The 22,326-nt window shown below is 41.1% G+C and overlaps 1 protein-coding gene across 1 annotated transcript; it reads right to left on the bottom strand.

The window, feature by feature from the left end:
* Nucleotides 1–18,396: 18,396 nt before the first annotated feature.
* Nucleotides 18,397–22,023, bottom strand: TTC32 (tetratricopeptide repeat domain 32). Its single transcript, XM_006880657.1, has 3 exons — nt 21,872–22,023; nt 19,226–19,392; nt 18,397–18,524 (listed from the first exon to the last, which is right to left on the bottom strand). Exons 1-3 carry the CDS (start codon nt 22,021–22,023, stop codon nt 18,397–18,399), a joined length of 447 nt encoding a protein of 148 aa, XP_006880719.1.
* Nucleotides 22,024–22,326: the final 303 nt, after the last annotated feature.

Raw genomic sequence — 22,326 nt, 5'->3', positions numbered from 1 at the left:
TAGTCTTCCTGTCTGAGTAACACCCCTACCTTGTTTCCACCATGAACTCAAGCCAGGAAATGTGCCCTTGACCACCTAGCCTGTCTCGAAGACTGAAGTGGCTGGTGTGCTGCTGGCCAGAATGTTTTTTGTTTGTTTGTTTGTTTTTTGTTTGTTTGTTTGTGTTATTATTAAATTTTATTAGTTTCAATGAACATTCACAGGGATTCTGGGCTTTCACTCCTTCATTGCCGCACCATTCTCTCCACCCTCCTCCCCAGTTTGTTCTTCTTCCCCGCCATCCGAATGTCTGTTTTAATTGTCCAATTGCCACAGTGCTTGTCAAAGTCAGTTCTGATTAATCTCCTTTGTCGGTGTGTCCTTTGCCATTCCCTATCACTCCTCCCTGAGAGAGACTTCACCCTGATTCATAAGGAAAAGGGGATGGCGTATTCTCTTAGCTACTTCCTGCTGAAAAGGGAAGCTGTGGGTTTCAGGGTGAAGATCTTCTCTCACTACTCTAAAGGGCCCCTTTGGCAGTAGGAAACACATAGACTATTATGGAGATTGATTTTGGAATTTAGATGCACTCTTATTGATTGTGCTTGGCCGTACGTATTCATATCCTTGAAGATGTATCATGGGGGTGTTGCAACCTAGAAGACACAAATTTGACTAACAAGTTATAAGTACATGAGTCAAAAATTATGGAAAAGTAAAAGAAAGGATTCTTTCATTGTTTTACAAACCCTCCCCCAGGTCCCCTCCACCATGTAGCCCTCACTCTAGACTCCTGTGATGACAGAAATACCTAGTCATATATCTCTTTTAAACAGTTGTCTCCCTTCTCTGTTTCAGTGCAGTATACATTATTGAACCCATCTTACTCAGTCTCTCCCCAACCCCGAGGTTAGTCGCATTCTACAACAGTGGCATCATGTAATATTTGTCCTTTTGTGACTGGGATATTTCACTCAGCATAATGTTCTCCAGAGTTAACCATTTTGAATAATATTGCATGAGTTCCTTGTTTTTTAATGCAGCATAGTATTCCATTGTGCGAATATACCACAGCTTCTCTAGCCATTCGTTTGTTGATGGGCACTTAGGTTGTTTCCAACTCCTTGCTATTATGAACAAAGCTGCAATAAACATGGGTGTGCATATATCTGCTTGAATGTCAGCTATGGTCTCTTCAGGGTATATTCCCAGTAGTGGAATTGCTGGGTCAAATGGTATCTCTATTTGCAACTTTTTGAGAAAGCGCCATACTGCTTTCCACAGGGGTTGCACCATTTTACACTCCCACCAACAGTGAATCAGGGTTCCAGTTTCTCCACAACCTTGCCAGCATTTGTTGCTTGCTGTTCTGTTAAATTTTGCTATTTTGACTGGGGTGAAATGATATCTCATAGTTGTTTTAATTTGCATCTCTCTTAGGGCCAGGGATTTTGAGCATTTCTTCATGTGTTTGTTAGCCATCTGAATGTCGTCTTCGGTGAAGTGCCTGTTCATATCCTGTGCCCATTTTTCTATTGGATTATTTACCTTTATCTTGTTGTGGTGCGCAAGTATTTCATAAATTCTGGATATAAGTCCCTTATCTGATATGTTATTACCGAATACTTTTTCCCAGTCAGTGGCTTCCCTTTTTACCCTACTGGAGAAGTTTTTGGATGTGCATAGGGATTTGAGTCTTAGAAGATCAGAATGTTTAAGTGGTAACACTTTAGAAATCATGTCATGGTGGCCCTGCCACTCTTGTTGTTGTTGTTGTGATGTGTCATCAAGTTGCCCGCAACTCATAGCAACCCTATGTACAAGAGCCCTAAACCTTGCTCTATCCTGACCTTATTGTCTCTAGCACACCTACTCCCACTACCCCAATCACCGAATCAATCCATCTCATCCAGGGTCTTCCTCTCCTGCCCTGTCTCTCCACCCTCCCAAGCTTGATGTCCTTCTCCAAGGACTGGTTCCTCCTTGTCCAAAGCATGTCAGACAAAGTTTCAGAATCCTTGCCTCCAAGGAGCAGCTACTCTTGAGGCCCTGCCTTTTTCCTCAGAGGTCCTGGCAGATGTCCTGGCTGGCTATCTGCTTCCTTGTCATGGTGGTGACTGCTGTGTTGACACTATCTAAGACAACCCCTAAGCCATCCTGTGAGTGACAGCTGACTTCCAGAGTAATAAATGTCTTGAATAACACCATGCACATACTTACCGTCGATGCTCAGATTCCATCCTCAGTTCTCTCATTTCTCCTTCCACCTGACAATTCTCAGACCCCTTCACAGAGGCTCTCTACCCCAACTGACTTGGAATTTGCTTTGCAAACTGAAATGGTTTTTTAAATCATGTGTTGTTGCCCAGGTTTTAACATACCTATTAGCAAAGAAACTTATGAATGAGAATACTTACTGAATCATAGAATCTCTTATTCTTAGGTTCACAAGCTAGCCACAACCAACAGTCCTTTGGTAGAGAAGAAAATTGGCCTCAATACCATCTCCGCAATCAAAGGCTGCCCAGCTAATGTATTGACAAGCATTTAAAGTGGCTCATGATTATCTGTTTCCACTTTGTTTGACTCATTAGGAATATCAAAGTCAGCCTCACCGCTGTTGCATTGGAACTGACTCAGCAGACCTCCCAGTGAGTTAGATGTCAATTTCACTCAAGGCAGTTGCCCATCTTTCTCCTGCAGAGAAACTGGTAGGTTTGAACCAGCAGAGAGGTGAAGCCTTTGTGTTGGCCATGCAGCTCCCTAAAGACCACACCACCGGGGCTCCCTCCTGAGGAACACAGTTGTGTTCTAGGCATCCCTTCAAGTTGAGCTTGTCCTTGGCCTACGTCTTCACAGGAGTGCCATCCAGCAGTCCTGGTGTGGCATCTCTACCACCTAGAGGTCTGCTCTTAGCCCTGACTTTGAGGAAGACCTTTGGTGCTGCTGCTTCTCCCACAGGTGATCGAATCATGTTAGACACAGGCCTAGAGTGGTGGGGCCACCTCGGCCAGGGCTTACAGAATCTTGGAGGAGGGGAAAGGAAAGTGTTCCCAAAGGCCTAGTAACTGAGTTCGCCTCTTTCCAAATCACGCTGTAATGGACCAAGAGCTCAAGTCAGCTCACACTTCTTCCTGGCACAAGGAACAGTCCCCGAAGGGCAATGTTTCCTAGTGTAAAAATGGGTGGTCCATCTTGTTAACTCAGCTAAGCACCATGGGTTTAGTAGTAAGGTCAGGGGCTGAGTGTATCTTGTGGACCAGGTAATGGAAAGTCCTGGTCGGCTGAGTCTCCTGACTCCTGCTGGGCCATAATGTCTCTGAGATGCTGGCTTCTCACTGAGAACCTTCGGTCCTGAATCATTATCAGAGTCTTAGAAACCAGGATCAGTGTTATATACAATGGAGGACTTTTGAGAAGTGGGTGGAGAGGTAAAACTCAGCCCAAGTGCAAGAAAATGCCTTGTGAGAAGGAGAGGCTTCCTAGTAAAATAGGATTTGCCTGTAAAACTTGAATTGGTATCCTCATGCAGTAAATAGGGGGTATAATCTGATTGGCCTAGCATGGAGAGAAGGGATAATAAGGTTGGACAGGCTGAGGAAGCTCTCTGAGATGGAGTAGAAACCCTGAGCCACTTTGGAAGGGTCAACGGTCTTTAAACTTGAGATGCAAAGGGCACAGTGTGTTTTATGGTATAGAGGATGTCCTTGAAATATGGCTGTCGGAGCTGTAAGTCCAGGGATGTAAACTCCTGGAGGAGGGAGAGGAATATGAACTTCATCACGCTTCATTGCCTCTGGACTGGCCAAGCCACTCCTAATATCCCTTCACCCCTCACCTGCCCTCTCTCACCTGGACAAAGTAATCTCCTAATTTGGGGAGCTAGAGAACTAAGTTGCATAGCAAGACCTCCTGAAGGCGAGCCAGCTTTCAGAATCTACCTGAGCATCAACCATCCCCCTCCACAGCAATGCCTGCCCCCATCCAAGACCCCTGTGGTTGCTAAGCTATCAGCATGCTATTGGAGAAGCATCGTGTTCTTTCGCTAGGTCCTGTAACTCGACCTTCTCTCAGAAGTCAGTGTCCATCTGTATCTTCCTCTCTGCCTGAATAGTTGGTTCAAAGCCCAGAGCTGTTTACTGGGCCCTTCAAAATGCCAGAAGAAAGGAGGTGAAGGAGGACTGGCTGGTGTACTTCCCTCTCCCACACTCTCCTCATTTGCAAAATCATTCTTAAACTTCTTAAGATTTGTATTCTTTTTTTTTTCACCAGTCAGGATGAGTTTATTAGAGACAGTCTCCTGAAAGAAACACTACCCAAAATATTAACTTGAAATATAAAAAGTAAGTCATTCTTACAAAGGTGATACAGGAGGAAAGATGCCTCAGGAAAAGAAGAGGTAGAGGATGGAGAGAAAAGGTCAGACTACAGATGGGGGAAAGTGTGCATTAGCCAGTAGGCAGGTGGTAGAACTAGAGATAAAAGTAGATATGCTTAAGAATAAACAGAATCTATAGGATTTGGTAACAGAAGTGAGACATGAGGGGAAAAGAGGGTAGCAAAAATAACTATCAGATATCTACCACAAAAAGCTATTTTGTTGTTGTTTTGTGTCATCAAGTTGACTGTGACTCACTTTAGCTCTGAAATCTGTCTGATTCTGAGCCAACTTCATCATCTCTGACAAACCTAATCCAATTTATCCAGTCACTGAGTCATTCTATCTTATCCTGGGTCTTCCTATCCTGCAGTGTCCCTCAACCCTTACAGACACGATGTCCCTCTCCAAGAACTTGTTCCTCCTGGCCATGTGCCCAAAGTATGTGCATGGAGCTTTAAAATGTTTGTCTTCAGGGAGCAGACTGTTTTCCCCCTATCCAGAAGATTTGTATTCTTAAAGTCCCTTTAGGCTTAAACTAATCCTGAATAAGTTTTTGACAGGAGTCACCTTGGCCCTGTGAGGGCCCAAGTTGAGCACATTTTTTTTTTTACTCAGCTGATGGCCACCTGGCACTAGGACAGACCAACAGGCTTCCTGGTCCAGTGGAAGTGGATGGAGTCCACAGCCCCAGGCTGGTCTCTGCTCAGCCAGCGCCTGTCCCACTCCACTCATTACTGTGAAACACTGGTCCCTGACAGGAGTGTGCTGTCTGCCTAGTTCCACTTTAAACCATGCCTATTAAGAAGGTGATGAGAGGGAGGCAAACAGGAAGTCTCAGCCATCAGGGAAGCCAGTCTCTGCTGTTTTTACCTTGGGACCAATTTAGGTGTGAGATGGAAACTTATTCAGGATTAGTTTAAGCCTAATACAAATCTTAAAGTCACCGTCTTAATAGGCATGGTTTAAAGTGGAACTAGGCAGACAGCACACTCCTGTCAGGGACCAGTGTTTCACAGTAATGAGTGGAGTGGGACAGGCGCTGGCTGAGCAGAGACCAGCCTGGGGCTGTGGACTCCATCCACTTCCACTGGACCAGGAAGCCTGTTGGTCTGTCCCAGTGCCAGGTGGCCATGAGCTGAGTAAAAACAAAAAAAAATGTGCTCAACTTGGGCCCTCACAGGGCCAAGGTGACTCCTGTCAAAAACTCTTAGGGAGAGTAGGAGGGAAATGTGGGAAAAAATTCAGAATTTACAGCCCAAACATAATCATCAGGGAGTAACAGAACTCAGGCCCCCTTCAAGCCTGGATCTGAACTCACCCCCCACCCCCACGGCTCCACTTGTAGCCAAACAACATCCCTACAATGTAAACAGTAATGCAGGAAGGAACATAATCCTTGGAACAATTACATGAGACCAAAGGGCACCAATTCTCAAGGGATAAAACTCAGAAGTCAAGAAGGGGCAGAAAAGAAGGATAAGAATAGAACACAATGTGAATGGAGGAATGTGTAAAACCCAGTGTACATGGATGAAATACAATGTACACAAATTTTGTAAAATTAAGAATAAGCACAGGCAACAGACACATGAAGAAATGCTCCAAATCACTGGCAATAAGAGAGATGCAAATCAAAACCACAATGAGATACCATCTCATTCTAGTAGCAGTGGCAAAGTTTAACAGAACAGCAATTAATAAATGTTGGAGAGGATGTGGTGAAACAGGAACTCTTATAGATTGCTGATGGGGTTGTAAAATGGTACAACCACTCTGAAAGGCAGTTTGGTGTTTTCCTCAAAAAGCTGAACCTAGAAATTCCATATGGCCCAGCTATTCCACTGCTTGAAATATACCCCAAGAAACTTAGAACTGAGATACAAATGGAAACTTGTATACTAGTGTTTCTAACAGCATTATTCACCATTGCAAGAACATAGAAACAGGCCACAAGTCCAACCACAATCAAATGGATTGAGAAATTGCAATACTACGCAGCATGCAGAAGCAATGATTTTGAAAATTTCTACCTAACTTGGGAGGGATTGGAGTGCATTATGCTAAGTGAACTCAGTTCCATAAGGACAAATACTGTATAAGACCAATATTGTAGAAACATAAAACTAGTAAAACGAGTATAAGGATCCAAGGGGGTAGAGTGGGAGTAGAGGCGTGAGGATGGGCAGGGCAGTAATCACAGGGTTGAAATATCTGATGGGTGTAGGGAGGGATGGGTAAAGGAAATGGGAAAGATCTGGTGCCAAAAATAATGTATACAAACTTTGTAAGCAAACCACTATAAAATAAGAATTTATTTTTTAAAAAAATTATTATTCATTTTCATGAAAGTTTACAGAGACTGAGGCTTTCCATTCATTCATTGTTGCACTTTTCTCCCTGCCCACCCTTTCCTCCCCCCAATTCCCTCTTCTCTTTGAAAAGTAAAAGAAAAATTCTTTCCTTGTTATACAAACCCTCCCCTCAAGTCCACTCCACTATTCAGCCTTCATTTTGGACTCCTGTCATGACAATAATACCTAATCACATAGCCCTTTTAAACAGTTTTCTCCCTCATCTGTTTCAATGCAGTAGACATTATTTATCCCATCTTTCCCAGTTTCCCCCAAAACCAATGTCAGCCCTGCTTTACAACAGTGGCACTATGCAGTATTTGTCCCTTTGTGACTGAGATATTTCACTCAGCATAATGTCCTCCAGGGTCACCCATTTGAATAATATTGCATGAGTTGTTTTTTAATGTATTCCATTGTATTCCATTATGTGAATATACCACAACTTCTCTATCCATTTGTTTGTTGATAGACACTTAGGTTGTTTCCAACTCCTTACTATTGTGAACAAAGCCTCGATAAACATGGGTGTGTATAAAAATTTATTTTTTAAAAAAAGCAAAGGGAGTAGGGAGGGTGATGTTCCACACTGGGGACTGCAATCAATGTCTCAAAACAAAACACACATTGTTCAATGGAAAATGAATCTGCTCCGTAAACTTTCACTTAAATAATTAAAACAAAACTACCTCCCAGGAATGTGCAGGTAGAGAAGGGATTAATCATGGAGTTGTACAATTTGATGGGGGGGTTAGGGAAATTGGAAAACTTTGTTTTGGAATTTTGTAAATAAACCAGTCTAATTTTTAAAAAGCCACAAAAAACAAAACTACCAACTAGGAGGTGGGGGAAAACCCAAACAAAAAAGATCCCTAGGTTGCCTAAGGAGTTTCTTGGGATGCATGCAAAAATGGGGAACATTTGGGGGAAAACTAGGATGGGTCAGTATCATCCTAGAAGAAGCACCTAGAGGATTCAAGGAAAATAATGTGGAACCCTTTACTAACTTTGGCTCAGCTTAACTCATTAATGGATCCATCTTGGTGAAATAGAAATGCCAGCCTTGAAGGAGAATCACGAGGCATCAATAAGAAATCATGCAGGACGACAGGCATTTGCCGTGTTGAAAGGATCTCTCATCTCCTGCCCTCTGTTCCCTATCTCTACCTCCAGTGGGTTGCCCCTGCTCTACCTTGGGTTTCATGTGAAAGTGTCTTTCTCCTTTCTATACCCTAGAATGAAATTGGAACAGGTATGAGGAAACAGAAGAGAGCATGGGCCGTTCTGGACACCCTCTTCTCCTTCCCTCTCCTGAAGTTCTCCAGCCCAGTTTTCTTTCAGTTCCTGCGTCCCAGAATTTAGCTGTTCCTTGGGTTGCTCTGTCTGCCCTCAGCGGGTGCTTTTTGGTATCTGGAGTATGTGTCTCTGCCTTAGGTTTAGGGGCTTTTACATAATGTGTCAACAAAACCAAGTCTAAATGAACATCCAATTCTGGGAGGAGGGTCCTGGGAAAGAACTGGGACTTAAGTCTAAGGATTAATGCAAAATGGGGGTTTCACTCATTAAAAGACATTCTTAAAGTGGAAGCCAGAAGGCCTGAATCCCATCATGGTTCTGCTGTTAACCAAACTTTAAGCCAAGGCTTTCTCTGTTTCCTACTGTAAAATAAAGGATGAGGTGATCTCTCAAGTTCCTTCCAGCTCAAATGTTCTACAACTGATTAATATTTTATGCCAAATAGGTAGGTCAACAGGAGTTAATATCTAAGGAAAAGAACAGTTAAGGCAGGGACTTTCCAGCCTAGCACTGTTTGCCGCGGTGTTAACAGACAATGATAGAACACAGCCATGTTTTTGTTTTTTGTTTTGTTTTCATTTTTATTTTATACTGGTTAATTTACAAAGTTCGAATACATTGTTTTTCACACTGGATCTTTCCAATTTCCTTCACCCACCCATCCCTACACCCATCAAACTGTGTGACCCTGTCCTCCCTCACCCCTCTACTTCCACCCTCCCTGCCTTGGGCCCTCATACTTTTTTTGAAAGGTGGTGAGCAGAAGGCCTGAGGAGGCTCGATAGGAGCCATACCTAAACATCCTTTTCTGTGGCATTGCAAGTCAGAAGAGCTAGCCACCGTCACGTGCCCAGACGAAGGATAAAGAGGAACCTAGTAAAACTAGCATTGCCGCCAATTACAGCAACCCTAGGTTACTTCAGTACAGCATCTTGACAGAAGAGTGCTGTACCACTTAGAAGAATGTTCCTCCAAAATAAAATGACAACTGACATTTACATACAAAGGCCCTCCCCAAGGTCTTGTTGACGCTAAACAAGCGGCTTAATAAAAAAAAACCAGTATAGGATATTAAATATATGGGATGCTTCACAAATTGCTGTGTTATCCTTGCGGTGGGCCGTGCTAGTCTTCTCTGTATCATTCTGTGTTCTCTCTATATTCTGTATTCATTTTGGTATATGTGCTGCTGAAGTGAGCACATCACTGTCAATAGAACTTTAAAATAAAGATCTTTAAAATTGCCTTATTTATAATAATAAAAAAAAACACAAAAACTAGCATTGCTGCATTGGATCAAGAGCAGTGAGTTTTCCCAAGGAAACATAAACCCACACAATGAATGAAAATCCAAAGTCTTTTTAAACTTTCATTAAGATTAATAATAATAATAAAAAAAAATACTGGAGACAATTCTGGATTGAGGCAGGCCTTGACGGCAAAGATCTCTATTATTATTGTTATTATGCCAAGCTGTATGATGCCCATAGTCTTAGGTTTGAGAAAGGAAGCATAACTCCCCTCAAAATATCAAAAACTCAAACCCTGGAGAGACTAAATCGAATACAGAGAGGTCTTCCCCGTCTGTCCTGTCCAACTCTCCCAAGCGCCCCATGTTCCTGTCAGACAGGTAGGAGGGGAAATTGGTCAGCTACCACAGGACATCAGTCACCCAGTGCTTGGACTGGGACTAAGTCCCACAGAGACACAGTATGGCTCCTGCTCTCAGAGTTCTCTTTTTGAAGAGTGAGAGAAACACACATGAAATGAGCTCCTTTACTTTCACATAGTACAAACCCATGCAAACAACATGTATGTATGTATAATGTGCATGCAGGAAACTAATAATTGGAGTTATGCCTTTTACAGAAAGCAATGTACATGTGATTTACATAAAAATAAGGTTGCTACTGGGCTGAACCATACAGATCAGTGGTTGTCAAACTTGAGTATCCTTCAGAATGCCCTGCAGGGCTTGTTAAAGCCAAACGTCTGGACTCCACCTTCAGGCAGTCAGATTCTGTGGATGGGGACCGAAGACTACATTTTGCATTTCTAGCAATTTCCCTGGTGCTGCTGACTGGGAGACTGAGGTCTAAGTACCCTTGATAAAAACCAGTGCCTCCCACACCTCAGTGTTTGTGGAAACCACCTCTGGGTCTTGTTTAAGTGTAAATTCTGATTCTATAGGCCTGGAAGAAGGTGGAAATCCTACCTTTCAACCAACTTCCCAGCAGGTACCAGTGCTACTGGTGTCTGAACCACCTTCAGTGAATTTTATCTAGAGCATGCTGGAGAATTCAAGAATAAGAAGAGTTAGTTGAGGTTGGTAATGGCAGAGAAGGTTTAACAGTGGTTGTTGGGGGTGGGGCTGGTCCTAGGGAAGTAAGCAGGATCAAATCCTGAGTTGAGAAAAAGAAGGCTTTCTGAGGAAGAGGACAGGAGGGTAGATGGGTGTGATATAGCAAATATGGAGAAGTGGGCTCTAGTCACTGTCACTCGCTGGCATCTCCACATGCAAAGGCCTCAGTCCATTTGCCTTCCACCATCACCCATTTAAGAGGCTGGTCCAAGTCCAACAACTCTATTGGCAGCTGGTCTTCACGATGGAAATAGTGTTCTGTGAATCTCAAACTGACAGCTCCCAATCCTGCCTCCCCAGCCAACTTGGATATCATTTTTTCACCTGGCTTGTTAGCAATGGTCTGTTGTCTTGGCAGCCCGAAGCAACTCCCACATTTCTTTTCCAATCACAAGTCAGCACAGCTGCATTTATCCAAGAATTGAGCGTCTGAAGCCACACGGGGTGTTTATGAATTTCTCCGCAGGCAGCCCGAGCAAATCAGGATGTTTTGTACAATGCTTAGTCATTACTTCCTCCCCTGATTTCTTAGGGTCATAACCAAATAAAGGCATAATAGCCCTCTCTTTTTCTTCTCCTTCCCTCCTTTTTCTTGGAAATCTTTAAAGAATTGTTCTATTAAAAGGTTCTTTTTTTGGTTTTAATAGCTGTATTTGTAGGTGCAAGAATACGAAGGCATACATGCTAAAATCCTTAAAAAGAACTAGAATTTGTTGTTGTGGTCTATCAAGTCAGAACTGAACGATAGCTGACCCTCCCGCCAGCTTTCAGAGGCTTTAACTCACAAGGAAGGAGGTCGCCTGGCCATCTCTCCCCCACAAAGCATTTGGTAGATTCGAACCATTAGACTAAAGGTACCACCTTTATGTCAGCAGGAGATTCCCTCTGGATATGTCTCCGAGAGCTCCCTTCCAATTATAAAGCCATATTGAAACAGAAAATCCCTGTTGTCTGACCTTGTCTTTTAGAGGCTTGCTTCCTCTAAGTTAAATTAAAGCAGTGAGGTGTTTAAAATTAAAACAGGACTCTAAATTTAGCCTTAAGTATTAAAGCCAACTGAGAAATACGGAGTTGAGCATTTGTCTCCACATCAATTAACCAGGAATGAATCTTCAAGCTTAAAAACAAATTCACTGTTGTTTTGATTTGCTGCATAAGCCCATTATTATAATAATAATAGGGTCAAGATGGGGGGGAGGGAGGTGGAAGAGCAGGAAAAGAATGGCTAGATAATGAACACTGCGCTGTATGCGGGAAGGGAATGACATTCTGAAAGGAACGGACTATTAGAAACCATGACTCATAGTCTTCTAAGGAGAATGGAGGAAAGGAGGGAAGAGAATGTACATGAATGAACAAATAATTAAAACAGAAGAATCATGCTGAGTGAATCAGCCAGTCAAAAGGAAAAACAAACCAAATTCACAAATAACTAATTTTCTTAGTCAATAGTTATGAGTCCTTCTGAACAGCCAGACACTGTTGAAGGTGCTGACAGGACAGCAGGGAACAGAGCTGAGAGAAGCACCTGCCATTTTTCACATAGCTTACAGTGTGGTGTGGGTGGTGGATTCAGGTGCCATCAGTTCGACTAAAACTCCTAGAGACCAGGCAGACAACAGACGGACACCCTGCTCGATCCTGCACTTCCTCACAATCAATCTCCTCCGAGCCCAAGTCCACTGCTGCAGTCACTATGCTGAGGGGTAGACAACCAAAAATAAAGTGAGATGAAGAAGATGGGGTGTTGCTGCTGTCGCTGAGCTTACTCCAGGTCATAATAACCCTCCGTACAGGATGTCAGAACCCTCCCAGTCCTGCACTGTCCTCGCCGCACCCAACGCTGCAGTAACTGCGTCAATCCATCTCTTGGAAGATCTTGCTGCCATGTAGCATATTCCCAGGTCTACAAAGTGTCAGTCTTTGTAAAAGGAGGAAGTACCCATATTTCTCCCTCAGAGCAGCTGGTAGGTTCTAACGCCCTACCCCTAGGTTAGCAGTGCAACTCTTTACCCACTAGGCCGCCAGAGTTCTGGACTTGCAATTTTAAGCACGGTGATCACAGGAGAGTCACAGTAACTGACATATAAGGAAGCTACTCCCACCTTTACTTGGCATTCAGGTTGGGTGTCACACTCATGTCCTGTGTCTATCTCCCCTACTGCCACCTGCCACGGAGCCCTGATAGTACAGCAGTTAAATGACATGATTGTTAACAAAAAGGTCAGTGAGTCAGACCTACCAAGTCACACAAAAGATGGGGTAGTCTGTTTCAATAGAGATTCATAACTGGAGTTTTACCTACTTTGAAAACAAGTACTTAAGTATATGAATTGGGATGCAACCTTTAAAAAAAAATTAAAGGGAAAGTCTGCAGTATCTTTTGCTTCAGCCAGAGATTAATTAAACTTCCTTAAAATCCAAATGGGGAGCTCTAGTAGCTTAGTGGTAAAGAGTTGTGCTGCCAACCCAAAGGCTTGTGGTTCAAATCTACCACCTGCTTTGTGGGAAAAAGATGGGCAATCTCCTCCCATGCAATTTACAGCCTCTGAAAACCCTCTAGAGAGTCGGCCATGGGTTAATTCCAACTCAATGGTACACAACAAGAACAAAATCCAACCACAAATTGCTGCATACTTTAAAGAAGTAAGCAACAGAAAAACTTTGCAGTTCCTCTTCTCTTATTCCAAGAAACAGTTTGATTAATTGTTGAATATACCATGGACTGCTAGGAGAACAAACAGATTTGTCCTGGAGTAGGTAAAGCCAGAATGCTCCTTGGAGTCAAGGATTCTGAAGCTTCATCTGACATACTTTGGGCATGTTGCAAGGAGGGACTGGTCCTTGGAGAGGAACATCATGTTTGGGAGAATGGAGAGACGGCACAGGAGAGGAAGACCCTTGATGAGATGGATCGATTCTGTGATTGGGGTGGTAGGAATGATTGTGTCGGAGATGGTGAGGTTGGCACAGGATAGAGCAGTGTTTAGGGCTCTTGAATACAACGTCGCTATGAGTCACAAGCGACTCAATGGCACATAACAACAACAATGACTACAAAAGTATTTTATTAAAAGTTTCAAATTTTCAACATTTAAAAGTTAAATAGGGAGCTCTGGTGGCCTAGTGGCAAGATGTTGCACTGCAATCCCAGAGGTACATGGTTCGAATCCACTAGATGCTCTGCTGGAGAAGAAGGGGCAATCTCTCCCAGTACCAGTCAGATCGGATTTGACAGTACACACACAAAAATAATAAAATTAAATTAAAAAAATAAAAAAGTTAAATAGAACTCCTAAGAAGACCCAGAATTAATAAGATAACTATTTAACTTATTAATGCGGGTGATAAAATAGTATTTAAGGAATTTAGTATTTGTAGTCAACAAAGAAAGAACGGGAATAAAATTGCCAGATTAGATAAAAAACTGCTCAATATCCTACAGGGCATTTAAACCCTAACTTGAGGGATTATCTGCTCTAGACAAAAAAAATAGTCTATAAATTACATATGCCCTCATAGAGTCTAGGACAATCAAAAAGAAATAGTGAATAAAAGAGAAAGGCGCTATTCTTGAGAATCAAATAGTTAGTTCTTGGGCAGGTCTGTTACACCATGCTTCTGTATGATACAAGAGAAACATGTAGTTTTATAGAAACTCTTGTTGTTGTTGTTGTTAAGTGCAGTCGCTGCGCAGGCGACTCATAGTGACCCTATGAAGGAGAGTCCTCGACGCCTGGGTGTCTGTCATCCTCTTTCCAGGTCCATAGGTTTCCGGAGGCAAGCTATCATGGAAGTGGATGCCACTCCTCCTTCCACACTTGTTTTAATCAGGGAGCTCCACCTCACTCTGTCCGCACTGAGTAACCAACCATTAACGCATTTGACACATCCGTGTTACTGTGTTCAGCCTCACAGCAACCACAAGTGACTGCGGGACGGCAACTTGTACACCAGGGCTATACGACCTAGAGGAATGTCTGAACAAAAACAATGAAAGATTGGCCTGAGTGACAATTGCTTGTACCTTTCAATGTTTCAAACAAAATCTGCCTTTAATATTTAATAAAATCTTTACCATCTTTTGTGTCTCATTTCAATCAGGAAGGAAAACCACTAGCAATTCTACAATTGCAGTGATACCTAGTATAAAAGCCAAAGCTTTGATACTTTTCTTGAGGGATAAGAAAACATTTCCTTTTATGAGCAATTTCAATTTTGCATCACAATAGAAAAACGTTCATATATTCTATCTTGACTTAAAGGCAGCAACAAGAACAACTGATGCTAATTTCAAAAGTTTACATGGATTTGAAGTTAAGTTGCTGAATCTCTGAGCTTCCGCTTTCTCCTCTGTTACAAAAGTAGTTTCACACTATTCTTGTATGCCAGAATGGCCAAGTCTGTCGTGGAAAAGGTGCAAACTGAATGCTCTGTAAAGACAAGACTGAGAGACTTTTTCTCCTCATGTGCTCTGTATGTGTAGGAACAGCTCCTAGAGGAAGACATCATGCTTGATAAAGCAGACGGTCAAGGACAAAGAGGAAAACCTCAGTGAGACAGATAAACACAGTGATTGCAACAATGGGCTCAAACAGAGCAATGAGGTTGGTGTAGCACCAGGCAGTGTTTCATTCTGGAGTAGATGATGAGGATGGCACAGGATAGAGCACCATTCTCTGAGTCAGAGTCAATGGCGCCTAACAACAGTAAGAGTCGGTACCAATGTGGCAGCATGTAACAACACTAAAACAACTACTCAATTAGCTTTTTATGGTTGTTGTGTACCATTGAGTGGGATCCGACCTGTAGCTGACCCTCAGTGGATTTTCAGAGGCAGTAGATCACCTCTCTCCTTCGGAGCAGCTGGTGGATTAGAACTTCATACTTTTGCATTTGCAGCATATTTCCTTATGACTAAGCCACCAGAGCTTTTTGAACAAAAGGAGTGTATATATTTCAATAATAAACTCTACCACACAAATATACTATGTGATATTTCAACATACTGTGTTTCAGGAAGACACATTTCCTCAATTTTACTCAAGTTTCTAGTCAAAGAATATCAGATAAGCCAGATTTAAATCCTGTTCCATATTTGGAGGAACGCTGAAGAGACTTTTCAAACTGCTTTTGGCATGTGCCATTATTTTATACTTTTATGTTTAGTCCTTAATTTATCTAAAGGAGGTATTCTGTGCTATAAGCTTATTATTAAGAGCAATTTATATTCAGGAAGACCATTAAGACCCTAGAGCTTGAACAACTGGTTTTCAAAAATTATCAGAAACTCTACGAACATTAGTAAAACCATTAAATTGTACATTAAATGGGTGAATTTCCCAAAACGTGAATCACAGTTTAATATAGCTACTTTCTGTAAATGGTTCAGAAAGAAAATGAATACAATAAACCTTTATGCTTTTAAAGTGTATTTATATATTGTTTACCTTCAAGTTTAAAAAAAACTTAATTACCCAATTGAAAATAATTTTTCAATGAAAATTATTTGCATATCTTAGATGGTAAAAGAATTCATCCATTAAAATTAATGACATTTTCTTTTTTCATTTAATGACTTTTCACTTAGTAGATTTTTCAAGGTCAAAGCTGTTATGCTAGGATTAGGTTTTTATTATGTAACACTTAAATTGTAAGAGGGCTGGATCAAGTAGAGATGGGGGTATTGAAGACAGTATCGTGTAAATGCTGATTTCATTGGCACCGAGTGGCAAGATCGAAGTGGATTTTCCCCACGGAGAGAGATTTAAGGCCTGCAAGGTGCAAAAATCCAGGACTACAATAAGCCGGAGTAACAATGACTCAGAAAAATATACTTGAAGGAAAAAGCAATATACAATACACTAAGAGGTTTATTAGACAATGCAATTAATTATATTGCAGTTAGTGTTATAAAGCAGAATGTCTATGAATGATCGCACAAAAAATCCTAATATGATAAGTAAACTTAGAAAAAATAAAAAATGTAGCTCTAAGGCACGTGTCAAAAGTATTATTTGGTCAGATATTTCAAATCTTAATAAAATCTAGAATCTGATATTTGAAGAAAACAAAAAAGGAAAATATATTCTTTTTTAGTTATTTCTAGGAACCTCACCCAAGAGGAAAATAAGTGTCTTAGTCCTAATCAAGGCTAGTTCTGAACTTCAATTTTTCCTCCTTAACAAAGTTTTATTAATCTAATCCAGTACGCCAACGGAAATTTTTCAAAACATTTTTGGGTTTTTGTATCTTAGATGATCCTGGGAAAGAAAGAAAAGGAGTGTGAACCTAAAGAAAATAAAGTTATTGATTATCTGCGTGGAATGGCTTTGACTCTCCTAAGGTTCAGGGATTTTATTTTGAGAAGTTTTCTTTAGAATGACTTTTCTATATTTTAAAGCAACTTTAGTAATTCTTCTAAAGGCACTTCCAACAAACAGAAAGATAAATCTTGGGAACCATGACAACTTTCAAGAATACAGATTTTGTTTCCAGATCATCAATTTCCTTCTTAACATTCATCCGACTGTAACACAAATTCTCCAAGTATTTTGCCAGATATTATTTATTAACTACAAACAGTGTAGTTATTTTAGTTCTGCTTCATGAGATGGCTTAAACAAAGAAAAAAAACAAAAACGTAGAGCTCACAATGATGAATGCCCCTGAGGCCGCTATGGAAGGTTCTCTGCAACTTGCTTTGCTGATAAGGGGCAAACCAACCTTCTCCTGAGAAAAGCCCATTCACCCCACGAGTCTCCCACAGTAGTAATAAAACCAGTGTGAGAGGTCTCAACATAGACATGCTGGATATGCATCTGTGAAAGCTTAATCAGGATAAAAACAAAGCAACTGCAGATGGGGCTTGGCCAGCTTGGACTTGCTTTCCCTTCAAATTCTTCCCTGTTCTTGACAGCAATAGCCTAATTATTTAAATAGTGTTGGCAGCATCCAAATAAAGATGCATTTTTAAAGACTTGTACTTACTAAATACCTTTAACAAGTTTCTCCCATCTCCTTCCATTCTCAATTTATTTTTAAAAGCATTTCAAACAGTGCTTGACTTGCATTAAGTACTCAGTAAATGTTGATGGTAATAATTACTGTCATTAACTATTTTCACTATTTAAATGTTACTAATCTATCAGTGATGATTTCAGGAGAAAATCAAGTACATGGTGAATTCTTTCAAAATGCTCTCATCTGGGATATGTATTTACTTTCAAGTCCAGAGGGTCTGTCTCTCCAACTTAGCTATATAAAACAGCTTTGCTCTTAAAAGGCAATGCCACAGGGAGAAAGAGTGGTGGAGGAAACATTCTAAATGAAAAGAATTCAAAGAGACATAACAATGAAATGTTGTGATTCTTGACTGGCTTTAGCTCAGAAATAAAAATGTACACAATACATTCTGAGAACAACTGCAGGAATTTAAATATGGGCTGGATTTAGATCACATTATAGAATTTAATTTTATTAGGTGTCACAATGGTAAAATGTCACAAAGGTAAAATTCCTTCATTCTTAGAACATAAATACTTAAATATTTGGAGGTAAAAATGTATGTATCTATAAATTACTTTCAAATGGTTCAGAGAAAAGCCAAAGAATCTATTTAAGTTATAAAGAAAAACCCAACATGGTACAGTGTTAACTAGTGACTAGCAGTGAAGAATTTACAAGCATTAATTTTTATTTTTCTTTCCATTTTCTTTAAATATAAAAGTTAAAAGAATGTTTCACTGAAGAAAATACCACATACACCTTTAGGTATTTCATTATCAAGCTATACAATTATACATTGATATTACAAATTTACATCTTAGAAAATGCCTACCTACTTAGCAAATATTCTCTCAAAAGAAAATTAACTACTTTACATTATTTAATATACAATTCTAATACATAGGTGCAATCTTAAATATAATTCAGAATAAATAGGTCAACATCTATTTTCAATTAGAAACAATCAGATACCATCATTACAATGATTATGAATTAATATTCCAATTAAATTAAGATTTTCAATAATTTCTTCTTTGTTTTTCTTCTTTATCTAGAAGGGTCTGTTTTAAACTTAAAATAGCATCTTGAAAACCAGGATTTATGTCTAAAACCTTCTTGAAATCTTCCAAAGCCTCATCAAAATATCCTGTACCAGAACCCAAAAAAGAGGAAAACAACTTGAGTATTTCTATATGTTATTCACAGCAAAGTTTGAAAACATACTTTTGATTTTACATTTACTACACTTTCAACTACTCTTAAGAAAGAGATTTCTTTGATTTAACAATGTCGTACAGACCAATGTCTTCTGTGTGTCCTTAAAGAATAAAAAACCCAAGTAAGTTAAGGGTGATTTATTGACATTAAACACGTACGTAGCCTAAATCATCCCAAAATGTCAACAAAATTATAACACCTGCTTTATAAAGTTGCAATAAAATTAAGAAAGTTGGAGTAAATATTCTTCCTCACCCTTAATTTAAATGAAATAGTAGCCAAGTCCCTTTAACTCAAGGATCTAAAACTGCGGTGAGTATTGTCCTGTGTCTTCAAAGATGTTAACTCGGACATTCCACAGGGAACCATCTGCATTACCCTAGTTCTGCAGCTAGGAGCACACAGGCTCCAAGTAATAGGTCATGCTGACACCACAGAGTGTTTTGTACTGCCTTGGAAAGCCTAAAATGAACTCAGGTACGCTGCCTTTGTTACAGCCTCTGGACCTAAATTTCACCTAACTCTAAGCCTTGATCATTAATACGTTCATATTGTAACATTTAAGAACTCTGAAATAACAGAACACAATCAATGGCAAAGGCGGAAGGAAAAAAACAAAACTAAACTTACCCAGTCTGTATAGTATCAGCCCTCTGTTGTAATATGGAACTTCAAAACTGGGTCGGACTTGTATGGCAGATGTGTAGTCATCCATGGCTTCATAAAAATCAACCCTGAAGTACTTGATTTGCCCCCTGTTGTTATACGCGGTAGCCAAATCCTCAGGGCTGCATTTGCTTTAAACAAAAAGTTCACATTAACAACACCGTGCTACCACATTTATTTCATTTCCTCTTTCGTTCTCCTTGGAGAACTGTCACATTTGATGGCCTCTACTATGTGGTAGCCACAGTGAAAACGCAAACCAAAGACACAAAGCATCCAAGTGGAATCAATTCTTGTCTAACCACTTTATCTACTTTGGGAGGGCTGCATCCGTAGAGCATGTTAATTTCATGGTGTGTTCAAAGCCCCCAGTTACTGTGCCTTGTGCTGCAGAGCACACTGTGCATTTTCTAAGCACACACCAGGCAGCAGAGCAAAGAACATATGATGTGCAAGGAAGCAAAACCAGCACAATGTTCAAATGTACTGTGGAAATGTCACAAAGAGAATCATCAGTTTTATTCTCAAACATATAAATGAGTGAAAACAATGAGATCTGGGATCATATCCCACCAATAAAGAAAAAAAAAAAGAGAGAGAGCTAGCTCCAGGTAAAATGATAACACAATGATCTCAAGGAATGCTGAGAACAGAGCTGTCTCCTGGTTTTTTTTCTGAGATCTTGTCCAAGGCCAAGCTGACATCGTCCTAGGGAGGTGAGCTCCTAAACTCCCTCAAAGACCTGGTCCACACAAAGTCTGTAAGAGAGAAGTCTTTTCCACAATTGGGGGTGGGGGGGGGGGTTAAAGCTCCAGGCAACTCCTACCCAGTTCCAATTCAATCATCATAGCCCCAGGCTGCTTGCTCTTTTTTATTTTTTTTTTTTCTTTTAAACACACAGTCCAATCTCCGGCACAAAAGAACATTCTAAATTCTGCTCTACATCACAGCCAATTCTGTTTTCCTTTGTTTTTATCCCAAAGACATCAAACTTTGAACAAAATCACGGGAAGACACCAGGTCAAGCTAGTGTGTCATCTCATTGATACATCCTTTATTAAGAACCAGAAAATATGAGCATTTAGCTCTGTTAGCTGAATGGTAAGGAATTGTGCTCCCAATACAATAGCACCTGGTTTGAATCTACCAACTACTTCTCAGAGAGACAGGCAATCTCAATCTCCTTCTGTGTGATTAACTGCCTTCAAAAACCTGCCTGAGGGTCAGCTATGGTTCCCACTCGACCCCACACAACAACAAGTCTTTGTATCTTAATCACTGCAATGAAAATGGGCAGTACTCCTGCTGCCACAAGGAAGCTACTCATAACCCAGAAATTTCTTTCACGCTAAGTTTACTATCAAAGGCAAGGAAGCATTGCAACTTCAGAAAATCTCCCTTCTGTGAAGAGGCCTGAAAGACTGGGCAGAAGGATTCTCTGGATGCCACAGTAAAAATGTAGGGAACTTGAAAGTGTGCTCTCTCCATATATGTTATAATACCAGGGAAAAATGCAGCCTCCATTTTTCAAAGCACGATGTCCTTCTCCAAGGACTGGCCCTTCCTAACATGTCCTAAGCAGCATGTGAGACAAAGTTTCACCATCTTCGCTTCCAAAGAGCACCCTGGACAAACTTTCCCCAAGACATATATGTTCTTTTGGCAGTCCATGAGATACTAAGTACTCTTCTCCAACACAACAACTCGAAGGCATCGATGCTTCTTCTGTCATCCTTATTCACTGTACAACTTTCAAATACAGAACAAGCCATCAAATAGGCCATGGCTTGGATCAGGCGCACCATAGTCTTTAAATTGATGCCCTTGCTCTTCAGCACTTTCAAAAGGTCTGACAGCAGATTTTTTTTCTTTTCAATGTAAAACATCTTTTTTCTTTCTTGACAACGTGTACCAATGTGCTGATTGTGGATCCAAGCAAGATGAGATCAATGACAACTTCAATCTTTTCTCCATCTATCATGATGTAAACTATATGGGAGGGAGAAGGAGGAGAGTAAGGAAAAGAGAAAGGTAGGGAGAGAGAGAAAAAGGGAGGGAGGGAGAGCTAGGGAGAAGGGAGAGGGAGAGGAAGAGCTACGAGAGGTCACTTTTTAAAGACTATATTCTGATAATAAGCATTTAGTAATTTATGGTTGAAATGATAATAATTAAGCTGGTTGGAAGATACCTGGAAGTCCATGACATGATTTTTTACATATTAATTTTTTTTCTTAGTAACTTTAAGGAGTATCTTATATGCACTGTTCTATACGACACTACTCAGTTGTGTCCCTTTTCTCTCCCACTGGATATCCCCCACCTGTTAACATGACGGGTGGAAAAGCCCTATGCGCTGTCTGGATCTGTGAGGGGGTAACCTCCAAAGTTAGCTGCGAAAAGCTTGTCAGCACCCAAAAGAAAAAAAGTGCAAAGGACTTCCGCCCGCGCCATCCTAGCGGAGTGAGGTAGTCATTCGGAGAAGGTAAAGTATGTGCCCGCCTCTTCACCAGCTCAGGAACGCCTAAGGCCGACCTTGAGCTCAGCTGCTGAGCACACAGATGACTCAAGCTACCCGAGACGCCCGCAAACTCCACTTCTCGCGTTAGTTACCTCCCGGGACCCGCGCCCGCCGAGTCTGCACGGCCGCAGCGGCAAATGAACAACGAATACAGCGCCTCGGCCTCCGCGTACTCTCCCTTCTGGAAATGAGCGTGGGCCAGTGACAGGGGCTCCTGGCTGACTTGAGCCTGCTGCCCTCTCATAGCGGCCCGAGGTCACGCTTCGGTGTAGAATGGGGATTGCAACCAACACCACAAAGTCACTTCCGCGGCTCCGACTTCAGTGTAGGAACGCACGCGAGGGACACAAGTTTGTGCCTTCTGAGGACCTGTCGTCTCGCGAGACCAATATGTGGCCCTTGATCGCAAATTTCAGGTGTTTGGGGATAATTTGGCGTGAACAGCGATGGATGGTGCTGTTCTGTTGTCATTCACAGTGACAGCCTTGTTTACAGAAACAAAAACAAGACAAACACCAGCTAATTGATGGCTCTGAATTTTTTTTTT

The sequence above is a fragment of the Elephantulus edwardii genome, unplaced genomic scaffold (genome assembly GCF_000299155.1).
Source record: "Elephantulus edwardii isolate Elephantulus edwardi_28Jun2011 unplaced genomic scaffold, EleEdw1.0 scaffold00009, whole genome shotgun sequence".
NCBI lineage: Eukaryota > Metazoa > Chordata > Mammalia > Macroscelidea > Macroscelididae > Elephantulus > Elephantulus edwardii.
Note: the sequence above shows the minus strand (reverse complement) of the source record. Positions and strands in the feature narration are given on the sequence as shown.